Source organism: Melozone crissalis, unplaced genomic scaffold, assembly GCF_028551555.1.
Source record: "Melozone crissalis strain CALT ecotype California unplaced genomic scaffold, PUWL_Pcris_2 ptg000032l_1, whole genome shotgun sequence".
Taxonomy (NCBI): Eukaryota; Metazoa; Chordata; class Aves; order Passeriformes; family Passerellidae; genus Melozone; species Melozone crissalis.
In genome coordinates, this window is record NW_026535810.1 from 1,505,779 (window position 1) to 1,519,445 (window position 13,667).

General features: G+C 51.2%; 1 protein-coding gene across 1 annotated transcript; it reads right to left on the bottom strand.

Annotated features, from left to right (window-relative positions):
• Positions 1-441: 441 nt before the first annotated feature.
• On the bottom strand, positions 442-7,841 carry CCR7 (C-C motif chemokine receptor 7). Its single transcript, XM_054281638.1, has 3 exons — positions 7,832-7,841; positions 2,815-2,864; positions 442-1,506 (listed from the first exon to the last, which is right to left on the bottom strand). The coding sequence occupies exons 1-3, from the start codon at positions 7,839-7,841 to the stop codon at positions 442-444; spliced, it is 1,125 nt and encodes a 374-aa protein (XP_054137613.1).
• Between the last annotated feature and the right edge of the window lie 5,826 nt (positions 7,842-13,667).

A 13,667-nucleotide genomic window follows, 5' to 3' on the forward strand; every position in this document is an offset into this window, starting at 1 on the left:
TGGCCTCAGACTGACTCAGTGCAAGGGCATTTCTGTGGGGTTGCAGAGTTGTTGTCTTGTTAAAATCAGCATCGAAAGCAAGGCTGATGCTCCCAGGCAGTTCTGCTGCACCAACGTCTGTTTTCTCTTGGTACTTGTCGCTTTTAGGGAAAATGTTCTATTTTGAGCGTTTCTCATTTTGACAGGGAAAGACTAAGCTGAAGGTGAAATGACAGGAGGAATTGCAGACTCACCACCTCTCCCTTGCTTTGCTGTTAGTGACAGCTCTGTTGTGAAGTCTCTCCACCCATGGTACATTGGCCAGCAGCCCTTGCTGCTTGAAACAGGAGGAGGCTCCTGCATTTCCCCCTTCTCTGCAGTGTGGCAGGTCTTGCTCTGCCAGGAGTCCAGAAAACGTCCGAAACCATTTCAAGCTCCACCAAGGCGTGCCTGGAGCTGGGCTCACGGGGAGAAGGTGGTGGTTGTCTCTGTCTCCATGGCGAAGGAGCTCCTCTTGTTGTCACGGCACGAGGTGAGCTGCCAGAGGCGCTCCTGGCTCAGGCAGCCCAGCTCCTTCAGCAGCTTGAAGAGGTCGGTGCGGAATTTGACGCCGATGAAGGCGTAGAGGAACGGGTTGAGGCAGCATCGGAAGCAGGCCAGGGTGTAGGTCACGTCATCTGCCACGTCCAGCTTCTTGCTCTCCTCACACGAGCTGGTCTGGTTGAAGGCTGAGATGGTCTTGGCCAGCATGACGCCGTTGTAAGGCAGCTGGAAGACGACAAAGACGATGACCACGGCGATGATGACCTTGATGGCTTTGTTCTTCTCAAAGTTGCGGGCCTGGAGCAACGTTTTGATGATGATGAGGTAGCAGAAAGACATGACCAGGAGGGGAATTAAGAAGCCAAACACCATTTGGGACACTTTGATGCCAGTGTTGAAGGTCTGCAAGTCATCAGCAATGATGGAACAACGGGGGCTGCTCTCTGAGTTGTTCACACCACTGTGAACCAGCTCAGGGATGGACAGGATGAAGGCCAGGAGCCAGATGAGGAAGCAGGTCACCTTGCTGATGAAGATCATCCGGGGCCGCAGGCGATGGGCTGAGGCTGCCTGGACAATGGCAAAGTACCTGTCAATGCTGATGGACAGCAGGAGCAGCATCCCACTGAAGAAACTCATTTTGCAGATGCAGTAGACAGCTTTGCAGGCAACAGGCCCAAAAAGCCAATGTGTGGCCGCGCTCGCGGCCCAGAAGGGAAGGGTCAGCAGGAAGAGGATGTCTGCCACAGCCAGGTTCAGCAAGTAGATGTCTGTCATGGTCTTCAGCCTCTTGAAGTAGATGTAGGTGAGCATGACCAGCCCGTTGCCCAGCAGCCCAGTGAAGCAGATGAGGCTGTACATGGCCGGGAGGAAGGCAGCACGGAAGTTTCGGACCTCCTCCTTCTCACACAGGGACTCGAACATGCTGTAGTCAATGGTGCTGTTGGAGTCATAGTAATCAGTGACATTGTCCCCAGTGCAGAACTAGAAGAGGAAAAAGAAGAAGAGTGTGTTGGGACAAGGGCTGTGTTGGCGGTGTGGCTGTGCAAGGAAAGGAGCCTGGAGAGAAGTCCCAGGGAGTTCCCAAGTGCTGTCTCAGGCCAACAGCACAAACAGAGCTGACACAACCTCGTGGCTGAAAGTGTTTCCCATAAATATGTGAGGTCTGGGGCTTTTTGGGGGGCTCCAAGTGGGAATTCCACCAGAAATGTTTCGTGCTCGGCCAAAGTAACATCTGCAAGCCCTCAGATGTGTGGCAGCTTTCCAGAGTGTTCCATGACCCACCTCCAGCTGTGTGCGCACAGCCGGCTGTTAGATAAAATGTGAGAAATAAAACATCCTTGAGCTAAATTAAAAATCAGCGGAGGTGCCTGTGAGAACGTGAGGAAATGCAGTGAGTGCAGCAGGAAGCTGCTTCCGTGTCGGGCCAGCATCTCATTCAGGCCCCCGATTTCAGTTCTGATTATCCTCGTTTCATCTTCCTACACTGCCATAACCTGTGGGGCAGACAGAGCCTGCGGTATCCGTGCCCTGCTTTTGTGACTTATTAGTCTCCAGAACCTTCTCCCCATCTCACAGACATGAAAGGTTTCCCCTGGATACCCCCACCCTTTATCGGAGAGCATCTCGGTTCTCTCCATCTCGGCAGGTTTGGCTTTCACCACATCCTGCCAGGCTGCCAGCAGTGAAAGGGAAAAGCAGGGGCTGCTCTGCTCTGCTCCAGAGAGCCCCACGGGCTGGGAGGTGGCCACTGCAGCCAAAGGACCAAGGACACCAGGACCAGCCCCTGGGTTTGGGAGCAGATCGTGGCACAGCTCTGTGTTTGGGGTCCTCCTTGCTGGGCCAGGGCACTCTGAGCACCAGGCAGGGCAGGATGCTGAGCTCTTCCTCCTCAGGCCCATCCCTCTCAGCTCTGGGTTTGGTCAGAGCCAGCACCTTGACCAGGAATTTGCAGGGAGCAGGAATTATCTGGTCCCTGCAATCAATGTGGTGCGCTCCTATCTGTCCTGGAAATGCTCATTTTGGGGTTAAGAGTGGACTCACACAGCCCAGGATATCTGAAAAACTGCGTTTCCCACCATTTTTCTCTGCTTGGTTTTGTTTCTCGTGTTTGTTTTTCTGTAGCTGGGCTCTGCTCTCACCTCCCACCTCCCACAGCTGGATCCTGGGGTGAGCAGCTGTGTCCCCACACATTTCTGGGACTGTGGGTGGCTGCTCTGAGTTTTTGAGATCTCCCTTTACCCACAGCACCAAACCAGCTGGATTTCAACAATGTTGTTGAAAACATCTTACCTGAAAAACGAGTGGCAGGCTGAAAACAAGGGTGACCTTTAGCTGCTTGCCTAGGGAAGAAGGAGATGCTGTGTTAGTGGCTGACTGGGGGTTTCCACATGGTTCTTACTTTGAAAAAGCAGTGGGTAATGCTGTCCATGGCGCTGTGAACCCTGCAGAACCCTCACCACTGAGGAAACCAGAGCCTGGGGAAGATGCCAGCAAGATAACCCAGGGTCATGAGCGTTGCTGTCAGAGCATGGTGGAGTCTCAGGAGTTTGGTCCCTCTGGCTTCATGGATTCATGGAACAGTTTGGGTTGGAAAGGGTCTCTAAATGTCATTCAGTCCAACCCCCTGCAGTGAGCAGGGATGTCTTCAGGACCCTGTGCAGTGAAAGCTGAGAGCTGAGGACTCTAAACTTGGGCACAGTGCACCCATTTTGATTTTTTCCATTATTTTTTCCCTGCAGGCAGCCAGCAGCCTGTTCCCTGGTGTCTGAGCAGTGAGGGTGCAGCTCAATCCATGTGAAAATACCCAACTGTGAGGGCCATAAATCCGGCCCAGCTGTGCCCGTGTGGTGCCTGGGCTGTGGAGAGGAGAGCTCAGCTCCCCTGGGACAGATAGAACTGGAGCTGGCTGAAATTTATTGCTTGTCTCTAAATGTCAAGAGTTGGCTTCTGCTGCCTTGGGATGAGAAAATACAGGATGCTGACAGCTGGGAGGAAAAGCTGAATTTAGAGCCAGGTATGGTGGTGGTGAGAGCAATCTCAGCCGAGCAGCTCTTCCTGCTGTGGTTAGCAGGGCAGGGGCCAGGGAAAGCTTTCTCCTCACTGGTTTTACAGCTCCTACCAGCATCTACCTCAAGCAGCTGCCGCTGAAAGTTGCTCAGCTGGAAGGGGACAGTGAGACAGCCCTGAGCTCCACTCGGGTGTGAGGAGGAGATGTGTCCCTCCCTGAGGGGTGCCTTGGCCCAGGATGTCCCTCCAGGCACTGGGTGGTCCCTGCAGCCCCTCACTCCCTGTGGGTTTTCTGCTCTGGGGGTGCTCAGCAAGGAGATACCTTTGGCTTGTTCCTCCTAGAACTCTGCCTTGCTCCTCACGGCCTGGTTGCTCATGAGTGTGGCTGATTCCTGTGCTCAGTGCCTGCTTGGTTGCAGTTTTGTGCCAGGCTCCTGCTCACGTTGCACTGCACCAGGATGATGAACTCCCACTACAGGCAACTACAAGCCCTTGTGTTAAGTCACATGCAACAGCTTCACTAATATCAGACAGAGTTACCTGTGAGTGGGGATGTTTTTGACACCTGAGGGTGATGTGTGGCTCAGAGAGATCCTCAGCCACGTGGGAAACTCGTGGTGCTCATCCCCAGGCCTGTGTGAGCACCTCCCCTGAGGCCTCCTGGAAGCTCTGTCTCACCTTCCCCCCTTATTTTCATCTCTGATGCCCCTGCAGCTGTGTGCTCAGCTGTGTTCATCCTCCCCTCACCTTCTCCAGACCTTCCTGGGGGTATCTGAGGGGTTCCCACGGGAGCTCAGGAGGAACCTGGGGGGACTCAGGAGTGCAGGGCAGGGACTGAGGGTGAAGGGAGGCTCTGGCTGCTCTGTCCAGCCAGGGCCTTTCCCTCTGATCAGTCCCAGACTGCAGGAAGAGCTTTGGTGTCTGCTGTGGTTGTCACCCCTCTAACTGCTGCCCTGGCTTTTGCATATGATACAGGAAATACACCAAAAGCCCCAAGGACTGGGACCCACTAGGTGGGTTTAAGCAAGCTGTGGCTGCCCTTCCTGCCTGGAATACAGAGTGTCTGACCCTGGAAACACCACAGCAGCCTTCAGCATTGTGCTGCACCTTCTGAGCAGCCTGGTTTCCCTGGCACTGCTGGAGCTGGTGCTCCTGGCTGCCTGTGGATGGGTGATGAGTTCCTGTGCTGGCAGCTCAGCCCCAGCAGGAAATTGCCCCTGTGGCTGCTGGATGAGAGGCAGAGAAGAACCACCCTCATCCCATGAAGGAAAAGCATCCATGTAAACCAGACTCCATCCTCTCTCTGTGGCTTGGTTTGCAAACTCCAGGTCCAGCCCTGACTTCATCTGACCCAGCCCCAGCCCTGGTGAGGGCTCCTTTGCTCTGCTCTGTTTTCTTATCACCCTGTGAAGGTCTAGAAAAACAGGACCGAGAACGTGACTCAACCAACTCCTGAAACAGTTCAGCTGATATCATTCCTTTGAAGATCATCGTAAGTTTCTTTTTTCTCCACTTTTTCAGTTGCTGTTTCAACTGTCTTAAATGTCAAATGACTTTTCAATATGAAGAGAGCCCTGTGCTGTTTCTGCCCCTCTTCTGTGCCCCCACCTCAGATTACACATTTGCAAAAGCACAAGCACAGAGGCCCTGCTGCCTCCTGCTCCCTCTGTGCCAGTTTCAGCACGCTGGTGTCACTGGTTTCAGTCAGACTGGACAGGACTTGCATCTCCCCAACTTGTCCTGTGGTCTGGGGCAGTGGGCAGAAGCAATTATCATGACAGGATTCTTGCTCTGCAGCTTATCAGGCATTTTAGGTGCATTTCTTTACTTTTTCTTTCCTTTTTACACCTCCTGGCAGTTGGCTGCTGTGGGTATTTTCTTCAAGCTTTCTAAAAGTTTTGTTCCTCAAAATATTGAGGGAAAAAAAAAAAAAACCCTCTCAAAAGTCCCTGCAGCCAGTTGAACTAGAAACCTCATTTATAAAAATACACCAAAACCCCACCACAGCCAATGAGTCAGCCTGGCCCTACAGCCCCGTGGCAGCCCCCTGTGTGTCTCAGCTGCTTTGAGGCCATTCCTGTCCTGAAGAACCTGGAAATGGATGGAAAGTGCAATTGCTCCATGGGAGGGAAGGAAGGAGGTGCTGCTTTGAGGCCATTCTTGTCCTGAAGGACCTGGAAATGGATGGAAAGTGGAATTGCTCCATGGGAGAGAAGGAAAAAAGGGATCTGTTCATGACAGGGGATGGGAACCCCTCAGTTTTACAATTTTCCTCCACAGACTAAGCCCAAGGTGGTGGGGGATTCATCCCTTGGCAGCTGCTGAGCTGTTCTGGCTCTCTCAATAGCAAAGAGAAAGAACCAGGTGGTTTTAAGCCCCAGTTCAGGTGCCTGGGGTGGGCACATGGGGACACTGCTGTGGCAGAATGGGGGTGAATTTTGGACAGGCAGATCCCTCCCAGCTCATCTGGATCTCCCTCAGCATCAGCTCCTAAATGTGAGCAAGGCAAGGGCAGCTGCAGGAGCAGTGAATCCCACCAGGTGCACCCAGAAAGGCCTCTGACAGTGGAAATATTCGGTGTCAGGAGATCTGCCTGGAAGAGGAGAGAGACCCAGCCCTGAGGGCGATTAATGAGATCACACAAATGAGCAGGGCAGCTCCTGAGGCTCTGGCTGCTGATAGAGCCAAGGGATGCATGAGGGCAAAGAAGGAGCTGGGGATGCTTTAGGGATCAGATGCATGACAGAAAAACAGGAGCTGGGAATGCTTTAGGAAGCATTGGCAAAGCTGAGCAAACCTGCTCTGGCCAAACCCTCATGGTGAAAGAAGGTTTTTGGGCCACCTGGAATTGCAAAGTCTCAGCACACGTGTAGGCAGTGATTAACCTGCTCTCCGTGTGTAATACATGTACCAGCTTCTGGTGCCCCTTCTCCAGCAGTACAGGAGGCTTTTGGGGGAAGAACCAGATATTTCTGAGAAAAGTTAATCATACTTAAGTGATCTAATGACTACTGGCAGTTAGCAGCCTGTTCTCCCCCTTCCCCTCCTCACAACTGGCAGAGGAAGGACACTGTCATCTCAGGAGTGAGAGGAGCCAGTGAAACCCCGTCATGCTCTTATTTCATGTGTTCACTGCTCTATCACAGAAGAAAGTTAATAATTATCGACCTCCACTCCTTTCAGGAAACTGTGAATCAAAAGACAAGATAAGGAGAAAGAAGCAAGTCAAAAATTTCCTGCAGAAGTGAGCCAGGTGTGTTTTAAAGAAAGCACCACGGTGTTGCATCTTCCAGGAAAATGAAATATTCCTCTGAAATACAATAGTAGAACAAAAAACCCAAAGCAGGAACATTATCATAATCTGGTCAGGTTCTCACTAACTCTTTATTTTCCCTGTCCTGATTGACCTTTCCCAGGAGCTGCCCCCAGACACTGAACCCCTTGGAGCAAGCAGCCCACAATGCACCCACAGGATGATGCAGAGGCCAAAAGTTTAAACGAGAAGAATGATGTGTGGTGAGCAGGTCCAATTTGGTGTTTGTTTGGATGCAGGCATTCCAAAATCCAGGAATTTCCTAAGCCATTGATTGCCAGAGGCTCTGAGGAGAAAGAAAACTGCCTAAACTCATACCCTGATCCTGCCTGGAGGGTCCGGTGGGACCTGCTCCCTCTTTTCCCTGCATCCCCATCTCTGGAGCACCCTGCATCCCTGGAGCATCCCCAGAGCTTCCTTTATTCCCCAGAACTTCTTGCATCCATCCCCCTGACCATCTCCAGAACCTCCTGCATCTCCAATGCATCCTGCTGCCCCCAGTGCTCCTGCAGATATTTTAAAATAGAAATAACTTGCAAAAGATTGGATGGACCTAATGAACAAACTCAGCTCTTCTTCCTCCCAATTCCTTGATCGATTCACTGAATTAAAATGTTGCCAGGGTGAGTGTTCTCTCTCTCTATATATATATCTCTCTTTATTTTTTTAAATTAAGAACACAGAAGAAAAGGTGTGAATTATGCAAGATTCCATTTGTTTCGGAACAAAAAGGCCCCTTAAAATTGCCAATTGCCTCCCAACCTCTTTTTTTGTGTTTGTTTCTGAAGTGATTTGAGGTTTTTGAGCTTCTAAAACAGAACTATGATTTTTTTTTTTTTTTTTAATAGTAAAAATGAGGAAGGTGAAAGTCTTTTATACTGTTTAAGTACTCTAATAGAAGTGCTGCACTCCTGTGTCACAGGACAGGGACCGGGCATCATTAACAAAGCTGGAGGCACAGCCCAAGGCTGCAGCCCAGGTACTCACCCCCATCCATGGTGTGGTTCCAGCAGGATCCAGTCACAGAGGTAGGGAGAGCATCACCCACTGCAGCACAGCCTGCCCTGCTCCTGCCAGGGACCCTCCTCGGGGAACTCTGATTTATACTTCCTGCACCCCCGTGAAGAGCTCACGGGCACCCTGATGTCACTGGCATGCAGTGGACCCTCCTCCTCCTCCTCCTCTTCCTCCTCCTCCTCCTCCTCCTCCTCCTCTGGTGCTCAGAGCTGTGCTGAGCTCTGGAGGTGCTCCGGTGCTGCTCGGCGTGCTCTGCACACCCAGAGCTGTCACTGACACTTGGGGAAGTGGAGAGGGCTCTGCTTTTGGGCTGACACATGAGGAATGGTCTGTGGTGAAGGAAACAGGGGAAGGAGGATCTTTCTTACCTCCTCACCCCAGCAAATCCTGCTTCATCAGTGGAGTCCTCAGTGCTGGAGGAAACAGGGGATCCCATCCCATCCCATCCCATCCCATCCCATCCCATCCCATCCCATCCCATCCCATCCCACCCCATCCCATCCCATCCCATCCCATCCCATCCCATCCCATCCCATCCCATCCCATCCCAACCTGCCAGACCTGTTTTGGGAAGGCTGTTCAGGATGAAAATCTCAGCACACAGGACTGCCCATGAGCTGTTGCTCACTGCCCTTCTCCCTCCCTACACTGTCAGCAGCTCAGTGACTTCCCCCCCTTTCTTTTTCTGGGTATTTTTGTCTTCCCCAGAAGGTTCTGCACTTTGTCGGTGTCATGCCTTCCCCCAGTGCAAACCAGTGGCTTTCGTTTGGTGTTTGCTTTTTGTTTGGATCTACCTGTCCAACCCAGTTTTGTTTGGCTGGGAGTCAAAGAGGGTTCTGCTCTTGAACAGACCCCTCAGATAGAGGGGCTGTTCCTCAGACAGAAATGTCTCCAGCTCCTCACAAACTCACTTTTTTCCTGAGCCAGGCTCACCTAGAAGTGATGCCTTTGGCATCTTGTCCTCTCTGTCTTAGGCTATGTCAGTGCTGTTACTGCAGCCAGGTGGAAAAACAGGGCACCACAGGATGGAATCCCAGCCTAAATTAAATATATCTGAAGCTGAAGGTAGTTTTGAGGGTTCTGTGGGATGTTTTAGGTACTTTTTGAAGACTCAGATCCAGTTTCAGACCCTCCCTCGATATGGTGCCAGCCCGACTCCAAACCCTTCCCAGTGCTGCTGTGGTTCTGAGCCCATTCTGGAGCGCTGAGGGAACAGGCTGCTGGGGTACTCAGGGTGAGGATTTTGGGGTTTTTGGGGGCAGGAGAGCTGTGACAGTTTTACTCTGCTCACACAAGGTGACCCTCCCTCTCCTCGGCGCTCTCTGAGCGCGCGGCACCGACTCCTCCGCACCTCACCCGGCACTTATCTCACCCAGCACTTATCTCAGGTGCTGCTCCCATCTCTGCAGCTATTTATTGCTCTGTGTGCCTTTGCTCACCAGGTACGCAGGCAGGTACCCTGCCTCGAGAGCTTTATCTCATAACCACTTCCTCCAAGGAGGACCTGAGATGAAAGACTTCCCTTGGGTACCGGCAGAGTACCCGGAATCCAGGGGTGTAACAGAGGCTTCACACCAGGTCACAGCTCTGCCTGGGATGTGCAGGGGCCCCTCGGGGTGCTCTGTGCTCACCCTGCTCCAGGGAGAGGCAGCAGGCAGAGTTCTGGTGCATCCATCCCCATTTCCATGCTGGCTGAAGCCAAGGGGGAGAGAGGCAGCTTGGTTTCTGCACGTGGTCCCAAGATTCAGCTTCAAAGTTTTGGTACATGCCAAATTCTGTGGTGTTAGAGCCCATTCCAGCAAGGTGTTTTTTCTTTAAAAGAATGGGAATAATTAAAATGGGAATATTTAAAATGGGAATATTTAAAATAAACAATTTGTGTATGACACCGAACCTCTTGTACAGTCAGGTTTTACACCCAGAGGGTTCTCAGTACATTTATTAAATATTTGCTTAATTTGATTGTGTATATTTTCAGCCTATTGCCTGAGTGACTCCATCTCTTGGACACATTGCCTGAACTTGGGTGCCCCATGAGCTGCTTTTCACAAAACTGTGATCCTGGGTGAGCAGGCAGACCAAACTCAGACAGTGCCAGGCCTGAGCTGAGCCCATGAAAACCATTGCACTGTGCCACTAGAACCTCTTTGTTATTCCAAAGTTAATTAACTGTATAAAAGGAATCAAATTGCCAGGTATTCCAGTCTCTGGGTGCCTCTGCTCCCCTCCAGCACCCAGGAGAGTGATGTCAGTGATTTAAACCTGCTGCCCAGGCTGCAGCTGGAGCTGGGAGCCAGCTTTCATCCATAAACTCAAAGAGAATGCAGCCCCTGATAAATTCCACAGGAAGTTGCTCAGGGAGATTTTGGTTCAGTTCTCATTGCTTCCACTTGAACTGGAATATTGAGTAGAACTGAATTGAACTGTGTAATCCTGAATTGTCCTCACGTTAAATTGCAACTCACTCAGCAAAGGAACATCACAAGGAAGTTAGCTCTGGTTTCCCATCCCCTGCCTGTGTGTAAAACTGGAATTCCTGTGGGATGTCCAGGAATTCAACACAGTCTCACAGACATTGTGAGGTGGGAAAGACCCCAGAGCTCCAGGAGAGGGTTCCCAGGTGCCTCGTGCAGGCTGGGGGACCTTGGAAATCAGAACTCAGGGCTTTTTCTACGGAGAAGGAATTCAGTCTGAGAGAAGCACAGCATGGGATGTTCTTACATCCTGGATTCAAAACTTTTTCATATTTTCCACCAGTTTTACTCTATGTAATATGAGATGGACACACCAGCTCTGTCGCCCGGTTTCTCCCTCTGGCTGACATGAGCCATGGGAAGGTTTGTCCCCGTGTCTGGAGGAAGCCAGGGGTGCCCAGACAGAAGCCTTGGTGAGTTCAGGGTGGCCCTTTCCCAGCTGTACTTCTCAGTCACATCCTTGCAGTGACATCAGGAGGGACCCTGACGTCTGTCCTGCTGCTCCCTCTGCCTGGCAGCGCCAACCCGAGGTGCCTGGGATGTCCCAGCTCTGGCCTTGCCCCTCCTCTGACGTTCTGGGGACATCCAGGGGGGTTTGTGGTGGAAGTCAGCAGGGTCGTTCCAGGGGGGTGCTGACGTTGTTGTTCCTCAGGCAAATATAAAATAGCAGAAGTGAAATCGTGAGTAAATTTCTGACCTTAAGAGTGGCACCAAGCTGGGATTCTTCACCCAGCCGAGTTCTTTGAGCAGGTGTAGAAATGTCTCATGATTGTGATCTCACCACCAGGTTATTAACAGATCCTTATCTCCCAGAGGGAGGAAGCAATCTGTGCAGCACCAGGCTCAGATTGGGATGCACAGCTGCCCATGGTGTCAGCCACAGCAGAGAAAGGCACACCCAATGTCACGAGGAATTCACCTGCTTTGTGCCCACATCATGTCCTAGGTGATGGTCTGGCTCTCCAGTTCTTTTTTTGAGGAAAAAGAAAAGATTTACCAAATTGGCATCTGCCCTGCACTGGACAGTTGGACATCAATGAGAATTTCTTCATGGGCAGGGTGGTCAGGCTTGGAAGGGGCTACCCAGGGAGGTGCTGGAGTTCCCATCCCTGGAAGTGTTCAGGGAATGACTTGGATGTGGCATTCAGTGCTGTGGTCTGGTTGGGAAGGTGGGGATGGGTGACAGGTTGGGCTTGGTGGCTTTGGAGGTCTTTTCCAACCTAAATAACTGTATGATTCTCTTCCATGAGAGCAGCTCCCTCATCCTGGAGCCCAGAAATTGAGGTGTGAGGAGGGAAACACACCTGGAGATGGCAGTGGGGAGGGGTCAGGCTGGCAGGGACAGTGACAGTGACAGTGACACTCCCCTTTCCAACCCCAGGGAGGGGTGACCAGCCACTGACCATGTGCACTGCTGGTCCCTGTGTCCCTCAGGGCAGGGCTGGGCAGCTTCCCAATGGCATCTGCTCCCTCCTGTCTGCCCACAGTGCCCAAGCTGTGTGCAGAGGGACTGCGATGAACAAACAGATCCTTCCCGGCCTGAACATGAAGGAAAAACAGTGGTCAACACAAAATGATGGATGGGAAAGGAGAGGTGATTGAAAATGGGAAGAAAAGCTCCTGGAATGTTACAGAAACTATGTCGGGGGGGCATATGAGCACCAGCTGTGTCTAGGGATGGTTTGTACAAAGTGCTGGGCAATTCCCACAGGATATCAAACACTAGTGAGCCATGAATAATTTAGAGACATAGCAAGATATGTTTTAGGGAGATAAAGGGATATTGATTAAAGAGATAAAGCATTATGACCCTCAAAAATAATTGGGAGTTGAAGTGTCCCTGAGCACCCAGCAAACATCACTCCTGTGAGCTGTGTTCCCTTGTTCAAAAGGTGGAAGGTTTAACACCAATCTGCTGCTGCCTTTGGATGAAAACTGGACCTAGAAACTGGAAATAATCCCATCAGTGTTTGCTCCAAGAAGAGCTCATCCAGCCTTCTCTGTTACAGATCTGGCATTTCTTATCCCTGGGGTTAAAAAGATTGTAATAAACCCATGATAATGTGATTTTTTTTTGTTGGTTTCTGTTGTTGTTACTGTCATTCTTTCTGGTTTGGCTTCCCCCACCCTAAAACTGGTACCAGAACTAAAATGGCTTTTTCTTCACTCTTTAACAGAATCGGGTGATAAAAGCAAATTTAAAGTGGTTGTTGACAGAAATTACTGACTTCTGGAGTGACAAGTGAAGCTTTACGTGATTACTTACAACAAAATAAGACATCAGTGTGAAACGCGCGAAACCACTTCAAAAAACCCCTCGAAGACTGTGGAAAAAAACGTCAAAGTGAAAGAGGGGAACTGAGAGCACAAACAGCAAGACAGACCTGAAGCAGGATCTGGGCTTTCAGATTCAAGTGCCTGATCCCACTTGGTCATCAGGTCCTGACGGGAGAGGTTCCCAGTCACTGTCAATATCACACTGCCTGCACAGGGGATTTCAAACCCAGGGATGCTCTGGGTTCAAAGTCTTGAGCAGGTGCTGCAACTCCTTGGAGGCACAGTCTGGGCTGTAACAGTCCAGGATGAATCTGGAACTTGCTGGGTGCCTGGCTGGGAGAACACATGGAATTCCAGCCCCTCCGGTATGATCAACCCCCACTTCTGCAGTACAGCACCTGCAGTTCATATCCAGGAGCCTCAAAGCTGCAGGTGATTGACCTGTGAGCATCTCACCCTGATTTGGCAAATTGCTACAAATGCCTCACACTGTGAGTTGGTACTACTGCACCTCACTCTGACCTGGTACAACCAGCAGCTGTCAGGGTGAGGGGAGTTACACCCTCTTATTTTGTCGTAAATCGTCATGTAAAGTTTCAGTAATTTGTGTCAAGCACTGAGCATGAGCTGCCACAACTGCTGTGCTGCTGGCACTGAGGATCCTGTACAAGGAAAGCACTGCTCACCTTCACAGCCAAGGTTAGAGCTTTGTGTCCTTCGGGCAGGTTGATGGGGACTCCTGGTGGCAGCGCCTGCTGCAGCTCACACACCTCTGCCAGCACTTTACCTGCCCCAATTCCATCTCCAGCTGGCCATGAGGGGTGTTTTCCCCAGGATTCCTGCACTTGAGACTGCTGGGAAAACACTTTTCAGTTAAGGGGATGAAGGGAGGTCACACAGGAGCAAGGACACCACGCTGCCATGCGATGGTGTGGGGGGTTTGGATTGGTGGCTGAGTAGCTTTTGATAAATTCAGGAAAAAAAAAAAAATAGGCTTAAAAAAAACCCCAAAAAAACCTGAACAGCAAAGCCTGCCTGGCTGCAAGTTCAGGGCA

What these genes read in the sequence shown, in the direction of transcription:
- CCR7 (XM_054281638.1), bottom strand. An exon ending in GCCTGCCACTCGTTTTTCAG is followed by an intron (nt 1,507 to 2,814) that starts GTAAGATGTTTT and finishes TTCCTCTTCTAG; the next exon opens with TTCTGCACTGGGGACAATGT.